The 18,450-nt window shown below is 33.4% G+C and overlaps 1 protein-coding gene across 1 annotated transcript in view; it reads right to left on the bottom strand.

Annotated features, from left to right (window-relative positions):
- Positions 1 to 1,875: 1,875 nt before the first annotated feature.
- LOC110445795 (von Willebrand factor D and EGF domain-containing protein-like) overlaps positions 1,876 to 18,450 on the bottom strand; it is a 30,088-nt gene continuing 13,513 nt past the window's right edge. The window contains exons 6-20 of the mRNA XM_021490585.1: positions 17,601 to 17,687; positions 17,278 to 17,384; positions 15,426 to 15,732; positions 14,391 to 14,476; positions 11,237 to 11,300; positions 10,016 to 10,231; positions 9,648 to 9,856; positions 8,758 to 9,073; positions 8,059 to 8,217; positions 7,622 to 7,811; positions 6,726 to 6,907; positions 5,889 to 6,140; positions 5,258 to 5,345; positions 4,862 to 4,970; positions 1,876 to 4,601 (exon numbers count right to left, since the gene is read on the bottom strand). Coding sequence (XP_021346260.1) covers positions 4,478 to 4,601; positions 4,862 to 4,970; positions 5,258 to 5,345; positions 5,889 to 6,140; positions 6,726 to 6,907; positions 7,622 to 7,811; positions 8,059 to 8,217; positions 8,758 to 9,073; positions 9,648 to 9,856; positions 10,016 to 10,231; positions 11,237 to 11,300; positions 14,391 to 14,476; positions 15,426 to 15,732; positions 17,278 to 17,384; positions 17,601 to 17,687 — 2,496 coding nt within the window. The 3' untranslated portion in view covers positions 1,876 to 4,477. The remainder of the gene's footprint in view (positions 4,602 to 4,861; positions 4,971 to 5,257; positions 5,346 to 5,888; positions 6,141 to 6,725; positions 6,908 to 7,621; positions 7,812 to 8,058; positions 8,218 to 8,757; positions 9,074 to 9,647; positions 9,857 to 10,015; positions 10,232 to 11,236; positions 11,301 to 14,390; positions 14,477 to 15,425; positions 15,733 to 17,277; positions 17,385 to 17,600; positions 17,688 to 18,450) is intronic.

Here is an 18,450-nt window from a genome sequence, read left to right as displayed (position 1 = left end):
AATCAACCCTCCTCCCCTTATTCAGCACAGAGAGCAAGTTTTGAATGTTGACCAATACTGTAGGTTGTAAATTGCATTGTGTATCAATTATATCATAAGTAAGAGGAGTTAATAATTATGTATCTTTTCACTGGCTCAAGAAGAGTGTCTTATATACAGCATTAAGTTAGAAGGGGCAAAGGGTTGTTGAAATTTTCCCGGTTTTGGTCATTATCTATGTTATTTAAGTTTTACCAGTCAATGTTCATATTATCACATGTACTAGTCAGTATTCATGTTATCTATGGCATACTTATGTATCGAGAATCAAACGCCATACACAAAGAGTTTCTTTTTATGATCTAAGACATTGTGATTATGGATATTTCCCTATTATTATTTAAAGCTTTTATATATATTGTTAAAACATATATGGAACTAGGAACGGAACAAAGTACTCATATATGGTCTGTTATTGTGATAGTCAGTTGTTTTAGACTATGAGGAGAGTGTACTCCATTAGAGACTTCTATAGTGCCATATTAGTTCGTAATGTACATATATATATTCTAATGAATGCAAAAACTTATTAAACAGACTTAGTTAACTCTACGTTTTGGTGTTGTCAATTCTGTCACTGAGTGGTTACCAAAGGAATAAGCCTTGTAACCCGCTGCTGAAGAGTGCATCTCGCTGACCAGAGGTTTTTTGACCAATAATAGCCTTGCTTCCAAAGATAATAGAGGGCACCTTTCATACCGGAGAGCTTACCAAAAATACACTTTACGACCACGTCACAGAGTTTCGGTGAAGAATCCTACATATCAAGACACACTTTCTTGAACTGAGGTTTGTTCGAAAATCAAACAATCCTACCTACACATCTCATATTTTTGTCAAAGGCGAAATGCTAGCTAATCTCGCTTGTTTTATTACAATCTTTCCGAATACCCATCAAAGACATTGCGCAGTTCTCCAAATACATATTCAGACACAATGACTAAGTCTTCAACAAATGGAAACCCGTATTCAACAAGACGCCACAGGATATTCCCAATACTTAGAAAAGGACCTTGTGAATCAATGGTGATGTGTAAAACGTATTAGCAGAGGAGATTGGAATATCATTTCCTATTACAGGAAATTTAATAATTATGAAATTAAAAGTAATATGTTTGTAACACTATTCATACATTATTTATTTGTATGAGTATAAATCGACCGGCAATATACCTATAGCTTTACTACGTCGTGGAACAAATCCATTAGTGTTAATGTTGCCCATTACAATCATGGACGCTACTGATGAATTGCATGATTTTATTATTCGGAAATATGTTTTGCTGGGTATGTATGTCAAGAGACACGTATTCGTACCAGCTAAGATGAACAGAGGTAGCCTTTTTCGTGGAGGGGTGTTATGATGTCGTTGGGTAGCTCTATAATCCCTTTGCTTCGACTCCGAGATTCCGGTTTAATTTGGTGTTTATGGCGCTGTTTTGTTAATCTGCTCTTAACTTTAACAAACTTCAGACAGGAGAAGGACATAACATACACCTGTCCAATTATACAGTGTATTGCCAGCCACGTACTAAAACATTCAAATGTTTCATAACTTGTTTTCGCAGTAAAATCAGGTACGATCTGTATATATTGTTTTTATAGTTTAGAACTGCCTGAAGGTTTTTAAAATTGCAAGATCATATTTTACACGCCGATAAAACATATTTTGAGGCAGATGATGATACAGCAGTTGACTTCTGGCACAGGGAACCACGTAAAAGGCGTCAGCACCAGAAACGTAACCAAAAGTATCGCACACAAACAAAGTTAATCGATTTGCTCCTAGGTTACAATGTGCAAGAAAATAGTACAAACAAGATAATTCAACTGCCGACAGCAGGTTTTAATACAGTCATATCTAAAACCAATTAAACAGTATTTAGAATAATAAGTTTAAATAGCTTAATACATTGCAGGTGGTATACACATAACTTCTTTCATTTAAACTACCCATACTCAGTAATTATCTTAGTACTGATTCGTGGAACGCAGTTGATAAGACCTTGGCAAAGACCCAGTTACCTGTGGATTGGCTGGTAAATATAGGTATTCCCTACTTCAGATTGTTTCTGACCCTTCTTCCTGGTGTCTCGACAATGGCTTATATAAGGTCTGCGGGAGTTCTGTGTTTCTGACTATAAAATGTATTCAATACAAATCAGCTCGCGTTTTATGAACCCAATGTTTATACGTTATTTAAGTCGATGGATTTAAATTGAAATGCACAAAGTTTAACAAGATGAAACAGTAAAATGTGATTAAAATACGTGTATCACAGTTTTATCTTGAAGTGTTCAAATTTATTTATTGTCGACCACGTTACGTAGGATGAAGTTACATGGAGACTAACGTGGGATTAATTTTACCTGTTTTAACATATTGAAATAAAACTGATGAGGTCAATAAACTTGATTTTTGGGCTAGAGTTTTTGAACTACGATTTGCTTATAAACATGGGTTTGATTCCTGCAGTCACAGTAGGTTTTGATTATATCTTTAAATAGGGTCTTTATGTCTTCATTTACTTTCGTAGTTTAATTTGCACAAGCTCGTTTTTCAGTGTCAATGTCGTTGATAATGGGGTTATTTTTACGGAAAGGATAATGTATGAACATATTATAATGGGCAAGAAATTCGGGATTTTTTTTATCCTGTTAGGAATCAATAATAATAATAACATATCTAACATCTGATAGCGCATGACAATGTTTCATAAAAATAAGGTGTATGGGTGTCTTAAGATGTTACATGATTCATACTAATATAATTAGTGTGCTCTGATTCTTAAATGTTCTATTTGAGATATTTCCTTAATATTTTGTCTATAAGTTCCATTCAATAAAGCATTCGACCTCCCACTTCATTGGACAAGACACAGTCCAGTTAACCCAGAGCACAATGTAGTATTGTTGTTATTTTTATTTCCCAAATTGTGTAAGTATCTCTGGAAAATACTATTAATACTTATGCTATGAGTATTACGTTATGTAAGGGAGATAAAAGTTTTTTTTATATTTTTATTGTTATACATGTACATACATGTAAAATTAAAAACTTGCTTTTTGAAGTTGTTTCCTATTTATGCAGAAATGTACTTTTTGTATCGTTACATGTTCATGTACTGCAAATGGATTTTTATTTAATTTCGTAGATGGATTACATTTCCAATATATATATAAAAAAATAGCTTCTGTATGTCTTCAATCTGGCAGAACCATCCTAAAAATCAAAAGGAATTTTATTTCTTAAAAAAAAAAGATCAAAAAAAAAAAAAATGTGAATGATTGATTTAATCATGAACAAAAATTCAAGCTTTTGACTTTGTTAAACAACAAACCATAAATTGTTTTCTTACCAAGTTAAAAACAATATATAGTCATGTCGACTCTGTAAGACGAGCAATTGGCTCGATTAGTCTCAATGCGGTTATCAAACTTATAAAAATATATTTCATAACATATACACGACAACGATAAATATGATAACAAGGGGGGGAATAGTCTGTGTGATATATATAGTAATTCCTGTAACAATATCAAAAAGCAAATGATGCAGAAATCATGAATAATGAAACAAGAATTATAAAGCGTCATATACAGATAATTATGAACAAAGTTCTATGAATCATGCAATGTGTCTTAAACATGTCCTTAAATTTGATGGTTTGATTGAAAGATACATAAGATTTATATAAAAAGCTAAATAGAAATACACAATAAGAATTATTGTATACCGACACTTAATTTGCTTCTAAACAAAAAAAAGTCACTTTGGAGTAGATACAAAGTAATTATAGAAATCGGCACTTCACTGGTCCTTAAGTTTGTTCTTAATACGTATTTCCAATTGTAGTATTTATCAAAATACAGATGAGCTCAAACATAGTTAGAAAGAAACAGTGAAAACAATATCAAGTCGCCCTAGATTACTTGGGTATAATATCCCTGCATGTATTTCCCCCCAATAATAAAGTATCTGTATCGTATCGAGGACTCACATAACTAAATAGGCAAATCTAGGCAATCCCTACATGTACCTAAAAAATGTCCTGTTGCCAACCAGTAAATTAAATATTTAGCTGTTAATGTTTTTACTGAATGAAATCTATATGTATTCAATTGGAAAAGAAATACAAATGGGTAAATCATCAGATTGTGTTTCCGTTCCAATTCCACAGTTTGGCTAGTAAACTTCCAGTGGTCAATAACTGACGGCTGTTAAACTTGCATATGCCAATAAATCTGCATAAAATGCATTTTCAGCCTTTGGCATGTATGCATTTATGAATGAAGACAAGTGTCACTAGTTTTGAACTTCAATATTAAAGCTATTAACTCAAAAGCTGAGCAATAAAACACAGTGAAATATTTAGTAGCGTGAGGCTAGAAAATGTTATTATTCCCGTAGTCAATTTCAATTGCAATGAACTTTGTCGTCACCAAGCTAATTTGATTCCTCTGGTAGAGGTTGGTCGGCTTGGCAGATCATCTGACTCCGCTTTGTATCGCTCCCTGCCCGGACATTCAGTCATATCTGCGTTGGACATGCATATCTTGCTCCTGAAAAGTGACAAAAACCAGCTTAATATTGTCGAGCAGTAGTAACTCGTAAATAAGTAGTTCAACTGTAAAAAAGACGCATTTCTAAAACGATGTTAACGAGCAGACGCTCGAATAGCACATCAACGGTGGAGTGCAAACGCTATTGGCGTCTGTTTGAGGAAGGGGCGGTAGTTGATATTTTATCTTTCTCCTTAAAAATTATGTATTATAATTGCATTAATTAAATAAAGAGGACTCAGCAGAAATCAAATACATACTTCTTGCTCTTCGAAATATCCCAGCACAACAGTGATGCTGTAATTGCTAAAATTAAGACGAGCACAACAGCTGTACCTCCTATAACTGCTCCCAAAGGTAAGCCATCTTCTACAATTAAAACAACAATGAAACAAGAGTATGAATTTGATAACGTATAACATAATCTTTAAATGAAAGCTGCCATGTTGAGGTATCTTTATCGCTTTGAAGTTGATTTTTGTATTGGCGCTAGCACATAAAATGACGTTTGCTACAAATATATCATTATATCAGATAATTTACGTCCATTCTTTTCAGTAATCGTAATGTTCTGGTCACTTTGTCATGTTTATATAAGCGAAAAATATTACTGTAAGCGTTTTGATGATGGGTTTAAATACGTATTTTTTTTTTACCTTTTTTTGAAGAGGGTTGAATAGTTCCAGTTCCTCTTTCGGAATCTGAAGGAATTGTCGTCAAAGTTGCTGTTGAATCACATGATTCCTGCATACCATAATTGGATCAACGTATTATTTAAATGAAGAAATAAATAGGAACAATATTCTTAAGCACTGGCGATCCAAAACAAAAACTAACAACCGCATCATTTAATTATTAGCGTTTTCTTAATGAATTCCATGAGTATGCAAGCAACACAATTTTTTCACTTTTCCCTTAGATTATCCTTTTTAAGCGGAACTAAAAACATGATTACAATGACAACGTCGTCACTGGCAATCAACTATTAATTATGCTGTTTTCATAGATAAAACTCCCAGTGGACTCCTGTCCTAAAGACACCACAGATTCGTCAAGATCCTATCTGCATTTTTGTATACAACATATTGACAGTTAGAAGAAAAAGAAATGTGATCTGGACAATTGTATTATTCTGGTACAATTTTATTGTTGCCATTTACTTTAACTTAAAATCAAGATTTGTGAACTTTCTTATATTACAATTATCACGAACATAAAATTATGTATGCTTTTATGCAGTAATTGTTCAGTTTTCGAATTGAGCCAACTTTATGATAATATACTAACCAGTTTAGTACAAGATCTGTTAGTTGCGTCACATTCGTAACAAGTTGAGTCGTAGGTAACAACGGTCGTCTCCTTGCTAAAGTTGATTCCGTCATTCGAAATACTTATTAAGTATCCTTCTCCAAAAATTTCATCAGCTGCCCGCCGTCTCCGGACAGAGTCCGGGATGATACACACACAGTTGATACCATTCAGATATCTTGCAGGAAATAGAATGGGTGCACCAAGTAATTCCCATCGGTTCATATACACCTGTTTGAACACAATTTTGTAATTTATAACTGTGAAAAGTGAGCAGAACTGTAAAACAAAAGTAAAATATAGAAGAGCATGACGTCGACACACAAGGCTCGAAAGTCATATTCGTCACGGACAAAACGCCAACAAAGTAGAAATCAAAGGCAAAGAAACCATGAAATTCCCGAACCTAGCTCCATAGGAATGATAAGCGTCTACAGTGCCAGATATGGTGTGTACAACAATGTATATGAGAGTAACAGAAATGGTATTGTAAACTGTAACATTCAATCAATAAAGTATTAAAACAATCATATTTGTTTCAATAAATATCGAGTAAATGAAACACAAATACAATGTACACAAGTGTACTTTAAAACCCTTTGCATGTATTTTCAATGCTATCGCAAAACTTTACTTTACTCTACTTTATTTTCATGCATTGAAAACCACAAGAAAATACAAATCTGTTTCTTTCTTTCATCATTTTAATGAAGTCGCATGCAGTCATATTGCTAGACGATATAGTTTCAATGAATTGAAAGTGGACATGTATACTGTTCACAATCAATAGAATAGCGTGATACTTAAAAAATCTACCTTGATCAATCTAGCTTGGCAAGTCAAATTGATATCCAGAAAGTTACTTCCAGAAATTACAAAATTTGTGCATGACTTTTTGTCAGTAGAACAAGTCATTCCTCCGTGCAATATTTCAGGAATTGTGTCACGCTCCAGAGCACACTCTTCTCCATAGAAACCAGTGTAGCATACACAATTTCCTAAAAAAATGTATTTTAGGAAAGAGCAATAATGCGCATCGCATGTTTCTTCTTTTTATCAGTGACATAGAATAACGTATGTAACAACATGAATTTGTCGAAATAAACATTAAAACATGAGTTAAGTATATAAGATAAAGACATGTCTAGCTGATAAACGGTATTAACTGTGTATCAGATTTTTTATCAGAAATAGTGGGTTTATATCTTGAATACATTTTGATTATATAAAGTTAACAAACATCAGATAATGTTACAATTGCACATGTATATGATAATATGCCATATATTAGATATTATATATATAACATAAATAACATTTTACATTTATCAAATTATGTCGCATATGAAATATTGTCGTTTATATATGATGTCACATATATCAAATATTATCGTTTATTTATGATGCTACACACATCAGATAATGTCATAGATATAAGATGTCGCATACATCAGATACAATGTAGTGGCAAATATATAAAATTGTACATACATCAGATAATGTCACATTTGTAAGAAGTCAAAGACAGCAGAAAGTGTCACAAATGTAAGATGTCAAATATATCACAGAGTGTCAAATATATACAATTTTACATACATCAGAAAATGTCACATATGTTAGATGTTTCATATATCAGATAATTTCATACATACGAGAGGCTACATAAATGAGATTTATTCTGCTGATTTCTATAACGCTAAGATTTTACATACCATTGGTACAATTTCCGTTTTCAGAACAATTGTTTGGACAACTTAACTCCAATAACTCGTCCAGAAAAGTCGCACCGTCGTCATTTTCAGATCCTTCTGTTGTAAGGTTTTCGAAACGACTGGCTTTAATAAGACAGCTACTTTTTACTGACTCTACCGTGTCTTTCAAAAACCCAGTACCGCCGGAAATCTGAATTAAGAATGAAAAAAGACAACACTGCGGTTTAGCATATTGTTGTGTCTGCTTTCTCGAACGAAACAACGTTCTGGATATTTTTGTTTGTTTGTTCCTTAGTAGTTAAACTTGTCATTCATATATATAGATAAATTTTCGTGTTTTTTTTTAATTAAAAAAATAATATTTCGAATCAGAATGAACAAAAATGAATGAATTGTTGTTGTCAGCCAAGATTAATTTAAAATACGAATGCACATACTTTGATATCATTAATGCAATTGTGCATTCCTTCGTCGATAGCATCATTCATCACTGGCAAAACTTCTTTACATTTATTCAACATCGGATCATCATTCATTGCTTCCCGGCAGGACTGGTTCGCTAGAGCTTCCGTCCAGCCATTTTGCCATGTGTGATTCTTAAACATATTGATAATCCAAATATCAAAATTAGAAAAGAATGATTAAAGTAGAAAAAGATTGGTTTCCAATTGCCAAAATGAACTTTAAAAGTTTAATGGTATGATTTCCTATACAATTTTGACGGACAATCACTAGTATATTCCTATTTATGTACAGATCATGCTATATAATCTAACAACACCAAACATAAGACGAAATGTCGGGCTTTATCAGATCTTGCTATATAATCTAACAACACCAAACATAAGATAAAATGTCGGGCTTTATCAGATCATCTGTAGTACAAAATGCGACATTTTAGTCAGAATTATGTTGCTGTTTTAAGATAATCTACATACAACAATTTAAATTCATACCCTGAACATTTCATAATTGTTAACTTATAAATATCGATTGATCGTTTTTGTAATAGAATCAAACTGAATCACACTGCGTCATACAGCTGTTTCGTTCTATAGACAGCATATGTAATAAAAAAAAGTATCTTTACGGTTGATGTCAAAACAATCAGAGAAAAAATTGTACACAGTAAATACCTCGACCACGTTTGAATAATTTTCATCAAGGATAACGTCAAATTTAGCAATATCATAGTCTTCTTCATCTGTAGATCTTCGGTATCGATTAGCATGGCCAAGAGCTTTGTCGCATACCTGAACATATCCTACTGAGCTAGTTCGTTTAGTACATGCCGTTATGGTTGAAGTTATGTTACACAGAATTTGGGAACTGAAAGTCGGCGGATTGTTGGATTCAACTGGACATTTACAGTACTGTAATGGCGGTAACGGAATGACTGTAAGTGGCTCCGATACAGCAAAGAGTGAGTTTCCATCCAAAGCAGTATTAAGCCTGAAATATAAAAATATAATTCACACGTTTCAAAACGACATTTAACATTGATATGTTCTACATAGTAATGCACCTTATACAATATTTGAATTTATATAATTTGATTACTTCATGCCCTTGTCATAGATGAACACGGTTCTTTTAGCCATGTTTCGAAAGGGTGACGCCTTCGTGAAATACGTATTTGTTTCCCCTTTGAGCAAGGACTATAACTTTTTTTATCACACCGATGTAGAACAATAAAGAGTGTTGGTGTTTAGGTTTCTGTACCGAGATAGGACAATAAAGAGTGTTGGTGTAAACTTTTCTGCAGCGTTGTTATCGTCTGTTGCAGTCTTTGGAACTAAGGTGTGATATCTTGCTCATTATTTTATAGATGTTCCTAACAAGGGAAATATGATAGGGAAAATCGAGCGCGTAAGGAGAAAGTGATGTTTATTTCCCTGTGACTAATATAATCCAATCAGACATGATGTTATATAGATTAGATATATTACAAATTAATAGCATTAATAGTGATACACTAAAAACTATTCAATGGTTATTCGTTACGTATAATTGTATATGCAAGTACCTCCAATCCTGTGCAAATCCCTCGTAATCAAATGTGGGCGTGCCATCTCTTTTTCTCATATCATTCTTCCATATTCCATCCAAAATTCCGCATAATCCGGATGATGATTTCCAGTCCACGAGAGAAGGTGTGAGGATGAAGGTACGAATAAATGGGTTACTGCCAAATATTGCTTCAATAGTAATCAAAGTTCCGGATGGAAGTGTTACCTGTGAAAATTAAAATATATTCTTAAGTAAATCGATATAGATATTTTGATTTGATTCGTCGTTTCTGCTATTTGATTTTCGGTGTGTTTGAGAGCCGCAAATGTAAATTTAGTAGATATACAAAACTTTTTAAAAATGTATAATATGATCGTTGTTTACCGAGTATTTAGAACCACTGGAGGTGACTGTCATGTGCGTGTCGTCACAGGCTCTCATCTCTATGTATCTGTTGGTATTTGATGAACCACTTATCAAGGGTGAACCAACCCTATTTCGGCACAAGTTGATAATGAAAACAGCATCCTGGTTCCTGACTGCAATGCCACATGTGCATGTCCCTCGTGTACCTGAACACAAGTCAAAGACGGCGTGTATCTGGAAGTACAATGTAAATTATACCTTCATTATTTGAATTAGGAACAAAGACGGTTTGAATGCATAAATGGTTGATTTTCAATGTGCAATACCAATCATGACAAAATATACCAAAAGAAGATTATTTAGGTACAGAATTCATGCTTAAAAGATTTAATTAAATGTTGTCTTTGTGTATGCCCACACTAATTTCCGTAGGGTCCGATATGAGAAAGTGTGAAGTTCAATATTAAGCGATTCTTACAACGAACATAAATTAAAAATCAAGAAAGATTTTTAAAGACTGCTTCCATAAACCATGAAGACCAAAGTATTTGAATTATTATAAACAGAACAACTGGCGAATTTTATCTCAATATTGATGAATCTAGAGAAAAATATCGAAATTACGCGCCATGTGAATTTTGATGAAAGCAAAGCGATGTTAAATGTACGTAAGCAAAAAGAAATAGAGAACCAGTAGTAACAAGGAAACCGCAAGACATTGCAATGCAATTTCAGGTTGCGATTGTGTTGGCGACTATAACAAAATATTGCCCACAGTTTCCTTCAAGCAACATTTTCCCAAACATTGTATTGTAAATCTGTCAGCCATCAGTCAGCATCTATTACAGCAATTGTGATATATCCGGTGTAAAATTACTAAATATTTTGGAAGAAGTTGCTATTAAGAAAAGAAATATTAACAGTCGAGAAAACAGAATCGACATGCTTATCGTACTGGTTATTAGTAAGCCGTTCATGTCAGTTATATTGTAAGTCACAATAGGAAGGTCGAGGTATCGGTCTAAAGTAGAAGAGTCTGTAACGCCCTTCATAAATCATCATTGAAAGTTTTTTTTTGTCAATAACTGACTTCTATGTACAATAAGATAAAATATGTATTATCATACAATTAGATGATTTCATTCCTGCAACTCTTTTACAGAGAAGTGTGTTTATAAATGACAATGACAATTTGATACGCTATGAAGCTGTGTTTAGTTAGATGTCAATAACACTTACCCGTATAGGTAGCGTTTCATGCTTGAACAGAATAAACTCCCCCAACTTTTGAAATGATATGTACCTGAAATTGCAATGGAAATACATAACACTTTTTATTATATTGTTATATTCAGAATTGGATTTGAAAAAGTCGATTTATATGTATAGTTAAGACAGGTTGTTTATTTCTTAAAACTATGCATACAGATCCAATGAATATTATGATTACTTCTCAGTAGTTACGAAAGTATGAAAGTTTAAAAAATATATCATTAACAGAAAACCAATCGTTTTCCATTGCATGTCATTTATATAACACTCATGTTGCAGAATTTTCATAATCGTAACTTATAGTGACGCACTATTGAAAGTGTTAAAGGAAACTGTCACATTTATAGATTATAGATAGAATTCAACGTTAAAACAAAATAGAAATCTTCCTCATAATATGTACAATGAGTTTAAGATATATGTTTTCTATGTACTTAAGTAAAACAGTACTGCCATAAAGTCCGTGATACGTTAACATCAAGTCGTTTACCAACACTGAGTATGAAATGGCATATCATACACTAATTACAAAATGATATACCATACACTAAATATTAAATGGTATACCATACACTATTTTAAAATGGTATACCTTACACTAATAATAAATATACTTTATCGTAACCTCAGTTTAAAAAATGTCCTTCCAATCAACACATGTAAACAAGATTGGTGAAAGCAGAGTTCTGCGTAGGAAACATTCTTATCGTTGGCGAGGTAAGATGTGAGGAATGGGGGAGAGGGGGTGATGAGAGTTGAGTCCAGGACCCCTCAACCATGGCGGCCCTCACCAAATAAAAACATATGCCCAGGGGCCGATCTATTTGGAAAAGTTGTATCCATATATAACTGTCTAGTGTTTAAATAAAATACCTTAAACTAAAGCACTATCTTTAGTATAGTACTGCATATCGTGGCCTGGGTATAACATTGTGATATTAGTTGGTATTATAATATTTCCTTTTCAGGCATTGCATGACCGATGAATGGCGAAGAAAACTCATTTTCGTAACCCATCGTAACATAATAATACATTTATGCATAAAACTATCTCAGTATTGAATTTTCATAAAATACTGCAAATTTTAACCTGATACTTTAATAGATATTCTCATAATTTAATCAGGGAATTCTTCAAATTTAAAAAAACACCGATTTAAAAAATCAGTTTAATTTTTTGCATTTCGATGGAATTTGGGACCAAATAATCTCAAATCCATACATAATTATCAATTGAAATATAACAAAATGTGATTCCGAAGTTTATACTACAATCCACAGGGCAGTTTAGGATATTCACGTCTAAAATTCTATCTGCGTATATCCTTTGATTTGAATAAATGTTATTCCAATATCTATCATTAAAATGTTGAGGTACAGGACTAGTTTTTTTTTTTGTAGTTCATGTATCTAATTGCTTGTTGGTTTGTTTCAGTTTAACGGCCCATCGACAATTTTGGTCATTTAGGGCAACCATTCCAGGAATCAAAACTAAAATTATAGGGAAACATCGCATATCTCATACAATCAGCACCTGGATAGGTTTAGAAAGTTAAAATAGTGCCACGGGGGTAACATATAAAAACTTTAGATGAAGATATCGTGAAGAGTTTGAATAATAAAGAGATATGAGTAAATGCTGTAATAAGAGTCATGTAGGTTAACGGAATCACGGTTTTTAGAACAGATCAATGTTTTTTTATATAGCTAAATGATGCCAAGGATAATGTTTACGAAGGTGAATAGGGTCTTGATGTCCGTGACATTGAAGTATTTATCACGAATGCATCTAAAATCTGAACATTCTATTAAAGCATCAGTTAGATAAGTATGACCAGTACGGCGCGACGAGAAGACATACTCCTCTTTGCAGTTTCCCCGACTAGGCAGAACATCGTTGCTGTCATTCACTTTGATTGACCGATCGTATAATGGGTTTTAATATGTTTGTGATATTGACTTGCTGGGAGGTATTTGTATTTTTAGCTGCTATGTTAAAATTTCTCTTACCATTTACTCCGACATGGCTCGGAATCCATTGAAGAATTTCTTTGCATTTCGTTAAGATACAAAATGGACAGGGTTGTATAAAAGTGATTTTGAATTTCGTAAATGCAGAATTTCAATGACCGATAGCGAGTCAGAACAGAGGATTGCCTTTTAAAACGCGTTGTTCATCGATAACGTCAAGGGCCAAACCGATGGCAGACGCTTTCGCAGAGAAAATAGATGCACCGTCTGGTAAAACCATCAGTGTAAAGCTGTGTATTAGCAAGAAACATCAAAATTCACTCCTGAAAAGAGGATTCGTGTTCTTCGGGCAGTGCCCACGATTTTGCCCGGTCATGCAATGCAAACTAACATCTGTTTTTTGTATAGTGCATGGTGTAATATCCGGTATGGTATGACGAGTTTTTGATTTTGCGCGAATATGTTCAGAAAATTAGGATTTGAGACTGACTAAAAGGCAGGATATTTGACTGGAGTTTGGCAGCAAATTGTAAAGCTAGTTTTCACCTTCGGTCGTAAAGTGATGGTTCATTCGCTCACACCTTTTGGCTTTTCAGTGGTGATGTTCGAAAAGAGCAAACGTGCCAGACACAGTTTTGGTTATGGATTGGATTCAACATCTGCAGATAAGAACTGTTGACCGTCTAAGACTGATGAACCAAAATCGAGTTTTATCGGACAACTGATCAATAAAGTCGCATAAGCTTTTACGATCTCCATCAGCATCAGTGTATGAGAGGACTAGCAGAATTTTTTGCGCCTTTGAACTCTTATCATTCAGATGCTTTATATGTGAAATACAGGAGAGTTTCGAATCAAATGTTAGTCCAAAGAGTTTGCTCATCGACTGAGATTCTTATGCCATTAGGTGCAGGATTTGGGCCACTTTGTGGTTTTCCATATTTTCCATACACACAGTTTTAGAATATTTTATACATAACCTCATTTGATTTTACAGAGTGGATAAAATGATAAAATGATGAATGTCCGATTCTATTTGACATTTATTTTTGGCAAAGTACAGTTTTAATCATACCAATCATACCTACATTTTTGTTTTTACTGGTAAGTATATTGATAAATATCGTGTTAAATATCTAAGAATGTGTACCATCTATCCAGGGTCCATAAATGAGGATCAGTCCAGACCTCGCATGATTTCGATGCTATGAGAATATCCCGGTCTTCAACGACAACCTTAAACGAAATATATTGTTCAATAAATATCGCAACTCCATTTATATGAAGAATATAGAAAAGTATCCTATTTGTGCTACTTTTCTGCTTATAATTTATCGAAAACCCTGCCATTTTACAAAATTCATAATACGGTACATTAATGTCTTAAGTAGAATGTTTCCTGTTCTTAAAATTCCTAAAATAAAACAAGCTAATAAACTAGTGTTCCGCTTTTTCATTTGCAAACTATCTTAGGAGATTATGAAACATATCAATAGGAAATTGTTTATGAGTGTTCGTACAGCCAGCGACTGATCAGATTCAAGCATTTATTATGGAATTCCATAGCAGCTGAAAGGTAGACGCATTACATTTTGTAGTTAATACATTACGTCAAATTATGAATTACGGGGAGGCACGAACAATTATTTAATTAAATGAAACTCAATTAAAAGGAATATCAGTTTATTTCAAATAAATATAAGTAGAGAATGTATTAAAACAATACAGTTTGGTTTAGAATCGATCGATGGGAGTAACTAAATAGAGAAAGTTGTCATAAAAAACCCGTTTATATTACATAATATTTTTAATTAATTTTATTTTGAAGAGTGTTCTCCCAGCAGTTGTGTTTCTGTTATAAGATAGAGATCGTTGTTGTATTACGAAGTATTTCTTATACCATATTTAGTTCAACAATAGAAATAAAATATCGTGCTATGTTACTGAAACGACTGGAACATAAATGTCAATCGGATAAAAAAACAATCCAAAACTTTTAATATTACATCATTATAAAGTGAAAAAGAAATCGATATATTCTTAGCACACTTTCGAAAATGTAATCTTCAATGCCCTAGTTAATCATGTCTTATGAAATATAAAATGTTTCCCATATAGAAACTAAACATTTAACGACTTGCTTTTATTTATAAATGAAGCAAACTTAACATATAGCCATAGCTACCTGGATGTCTGGCTTAGTTGCAAAGCTCCATGCTGTGTTGCTGACGCCGAGGTCTGCACTAAAACGGATATTTATTGTTCTGCTGTCCATTTTGCTGACGGTATTATCAGCTGATCCAAATACTTGTAAGGTTCTGGGTATATTCCAGTCATTAAAGGGAAACACTATCCCGCAGCCTGCATTCGTAAAGGTCACAGACTCGTCTGTTACTCCACTTACTGTACACCTGAGGTGACCATCTTCATAATAAGTTGGCGCTCTTACACGAATCGAAAGAGTACAATCATCTTTCACGGCCTTTGCAATTCTGGAAAAAATGTTATTTTATTATGTTTGGTCATTGCAAGAACCTATTTTAAAAATAAACTTTCCTCTTATTCCAATCGTATATATAAATAGCAACAACTTATTTAACTGAAGGAAATAAACAGACGGTGATAAAGGATAGGCATATAAGGAATCATTGCACAACATTCTGCTTAAAGGTAGTAATTGTTTTGCAAACATTTCCCAATTTGGTCTCCCTCTCTCTGGTCCCAAGGATATTTCATAATAGGAATTCTGAATGAGATTCTTGTGTTTGGATATATAGTTATAGGGTTAGGATCTCAATCATTTCCATATAATGATTAAAATCTATGCCTCAAGTGGCAGGGGCAGAGCGACGTTCCAGTTCTTATCTATGTAACATACTTACGTAACTTTCTTCATGCCGAACACGCATACTTATATATTGCTTTTTGAAGGGGATAGCAACCGCGTCCAAGTTATAACCCAAGTACTTAAATTACTTAATAGCACTCTATCGATGTCATGAGCCTCGGCCCTAAGGAACAAAAGGAGGGATATGTCATGTTTACCCATTATTCACTTTGCCCAATGCCAGAAGTTAACCTTTGAAAAGAACACAATATACCAGACAAAGATTTACACTGCTGGTCTACATAATATATACAAGTATCATCGATCTAAACCTTCTGGATCTTTAGCAACAGTTTTTGTTGTGTTTTTTAATATATTTGAAACCTGTGACCTTGAAAGTAAGTAAATGTTAATATACCAGAATTATTTTAAGCACTCCATCCAAAGTGTCTACAAGCTAAATATCAGAACGCTGTGTCTAGATTTAAGGAGGAAATTGTTCAAATAAGAAAGTGAACCACAAACACAAAATTTCAGATTTGTTTGTGTAACTAAGTTAAACGTCTTCAACAGTTGAGTGGAAATGACAGATGTTGTAATGGGACAGAAGATCAGTTTTTTGTTCTAATACTTTCAAACTATAGAGGTTGATGAAGACATGGAGAAGTTTGATTCATTTGGATTTAAAAATAGCTAAAAATTGCCCTTGCTGGCAAACTTTGATGTTTAACATTTCTTTCATTAATAAAAAAAAACTTTGATCATGTATCTATTACAAATGAATCATATATACACTATATCGATATCGGGTATGGAAATGATAAATTCCTTTACACATGATAGTTAATGTAAGTAGTTCTGCGTACTAAGCATCAACGATCAATGATGATCATATATAAGTTATTGGAAAAGAATTTGCCTACGTTATACCACACCATGATTATACGAAGCGATTAGCGTTATCTCCTTCTACTAGAGTTTTGCATTGTCAGATGCTGATGCCCCCGTTGTACTTTGGGGTGTCGTTAGATCTCTTACACCGTTGGTTGTTATGTAGAGAGGAATGATTATTCTGTGCCATGTCGTTTATATACTACAATAAAATGGATTTTTAGTGAATCCCTTTATAAATCAACATAGCCAATATAATGAGATGTAAAAGAAAACAACAACAAAATTAAAAGAACAAAAAGGTCAAAGCGATACGTACTCAGCAGGAGTAGATGCTGCTAGATACATACAGTCGATTGGAATTGTCAGTCTGACCGTCACGTTAATACTGCCACTTTCCAAAACGGTATACTGGGAAGCGTCAGTCTGAAAAATATAATAAATGAAGGTACATGTTAAATTACGGCAGATGCTTTCTTATACTTAGACATTACATATAAACGGAAAATTTGTTAGCTAATGGAAAAGATTAAAATAATTATCTAACACTTTGGTGATCTTCTTTTCATATCAATACAAATTTTGAACAAAATGTGAACACAAACATCGAACGAATAATTCAAATTATTAAGGGAAACTTACAGTAAAGCCTGCATAAAAATCACTGCTGTAGCTGTACGGGGCCGGCGGACCATCAGACACAACCCGGACACGTACTGCGCACTTCACCTGTGAACATGTTTTTTTTTTTTTACTTAGAGTAGGCTCTTCATTTTTGTTGTCTAATTATTATAATAAGCCCCTGCAATTCATTAGTCTACTTTTTTTGTTAGTATGTGAGTAGTTAGAATGCATGTGGTTGTTAAATTTATTGTTATTTTTTTCTGCTCTATATCGTATATATGGTGCTTGGCACCGAGCCATTTCATCATTGTATTTTTTTTCTCTCTTTTTTTTAATGTTTTTACACTTTTTTTTTAAATTGTTCATTATCGGTATTTTATCTTTTTAAAGTCATATTATTTAATTTATAACAAGTATCCACGCTCAACTCGTATACATCATTCTTATTCGATGTTATACCATTAACATCACATCCTTACTCTCTGTCTGGACATATTCTTGCATTCCCTTTTTACACTCACTTTGTCAAATATGCTGGTAGTGATGCTACTATTGTTAGTTATTTTAACTGTATACAATTAAACCTGTAATTTACAATAGATGAGAAAACAAATAATAAATGAAAACATAGTCTAATTAGATAAATCGTGTTCTGGTCAAGATACGGTAGGACGTTTCTAATTTCCTGCTCGAACGTGCATGGCACCATCCGAGTATTTTTGTTCGAGACCCCGCGGTATATCAGTCATGAAGCATGCTTACGGACCCCGGTCAAGTAACCGTGTCCGATGGATCCCTTATTTATTACGGTGCCACCTTAAGATTTTCTTGTGAAGTAAAGTATTTACAGTTTGAGGTAAGTACATTT

This window comes from Mizuhopecten yessoensis, unplaced genomic scaffold, assembly GCF_002113885.1.
Source record: "Mizuhopecten yessoensis strain PY_sf001 unplaced genomic scaffold, ASM211388v2 scaffold2369, whole genome shotgun sequence".
In the NCBI taxonomy this organism is placed as follows: Eukaryota; Metazoa; Mollusca; class Bivalvia; order Pectinida; family Pectinidae; genus Mizuhopecten; species Mizuhopecten yessoensis.
Note: the sequence above shows the minus strand (reverse complement) of the source record. Positions and strands in the feature narration are given on the sequence as shown.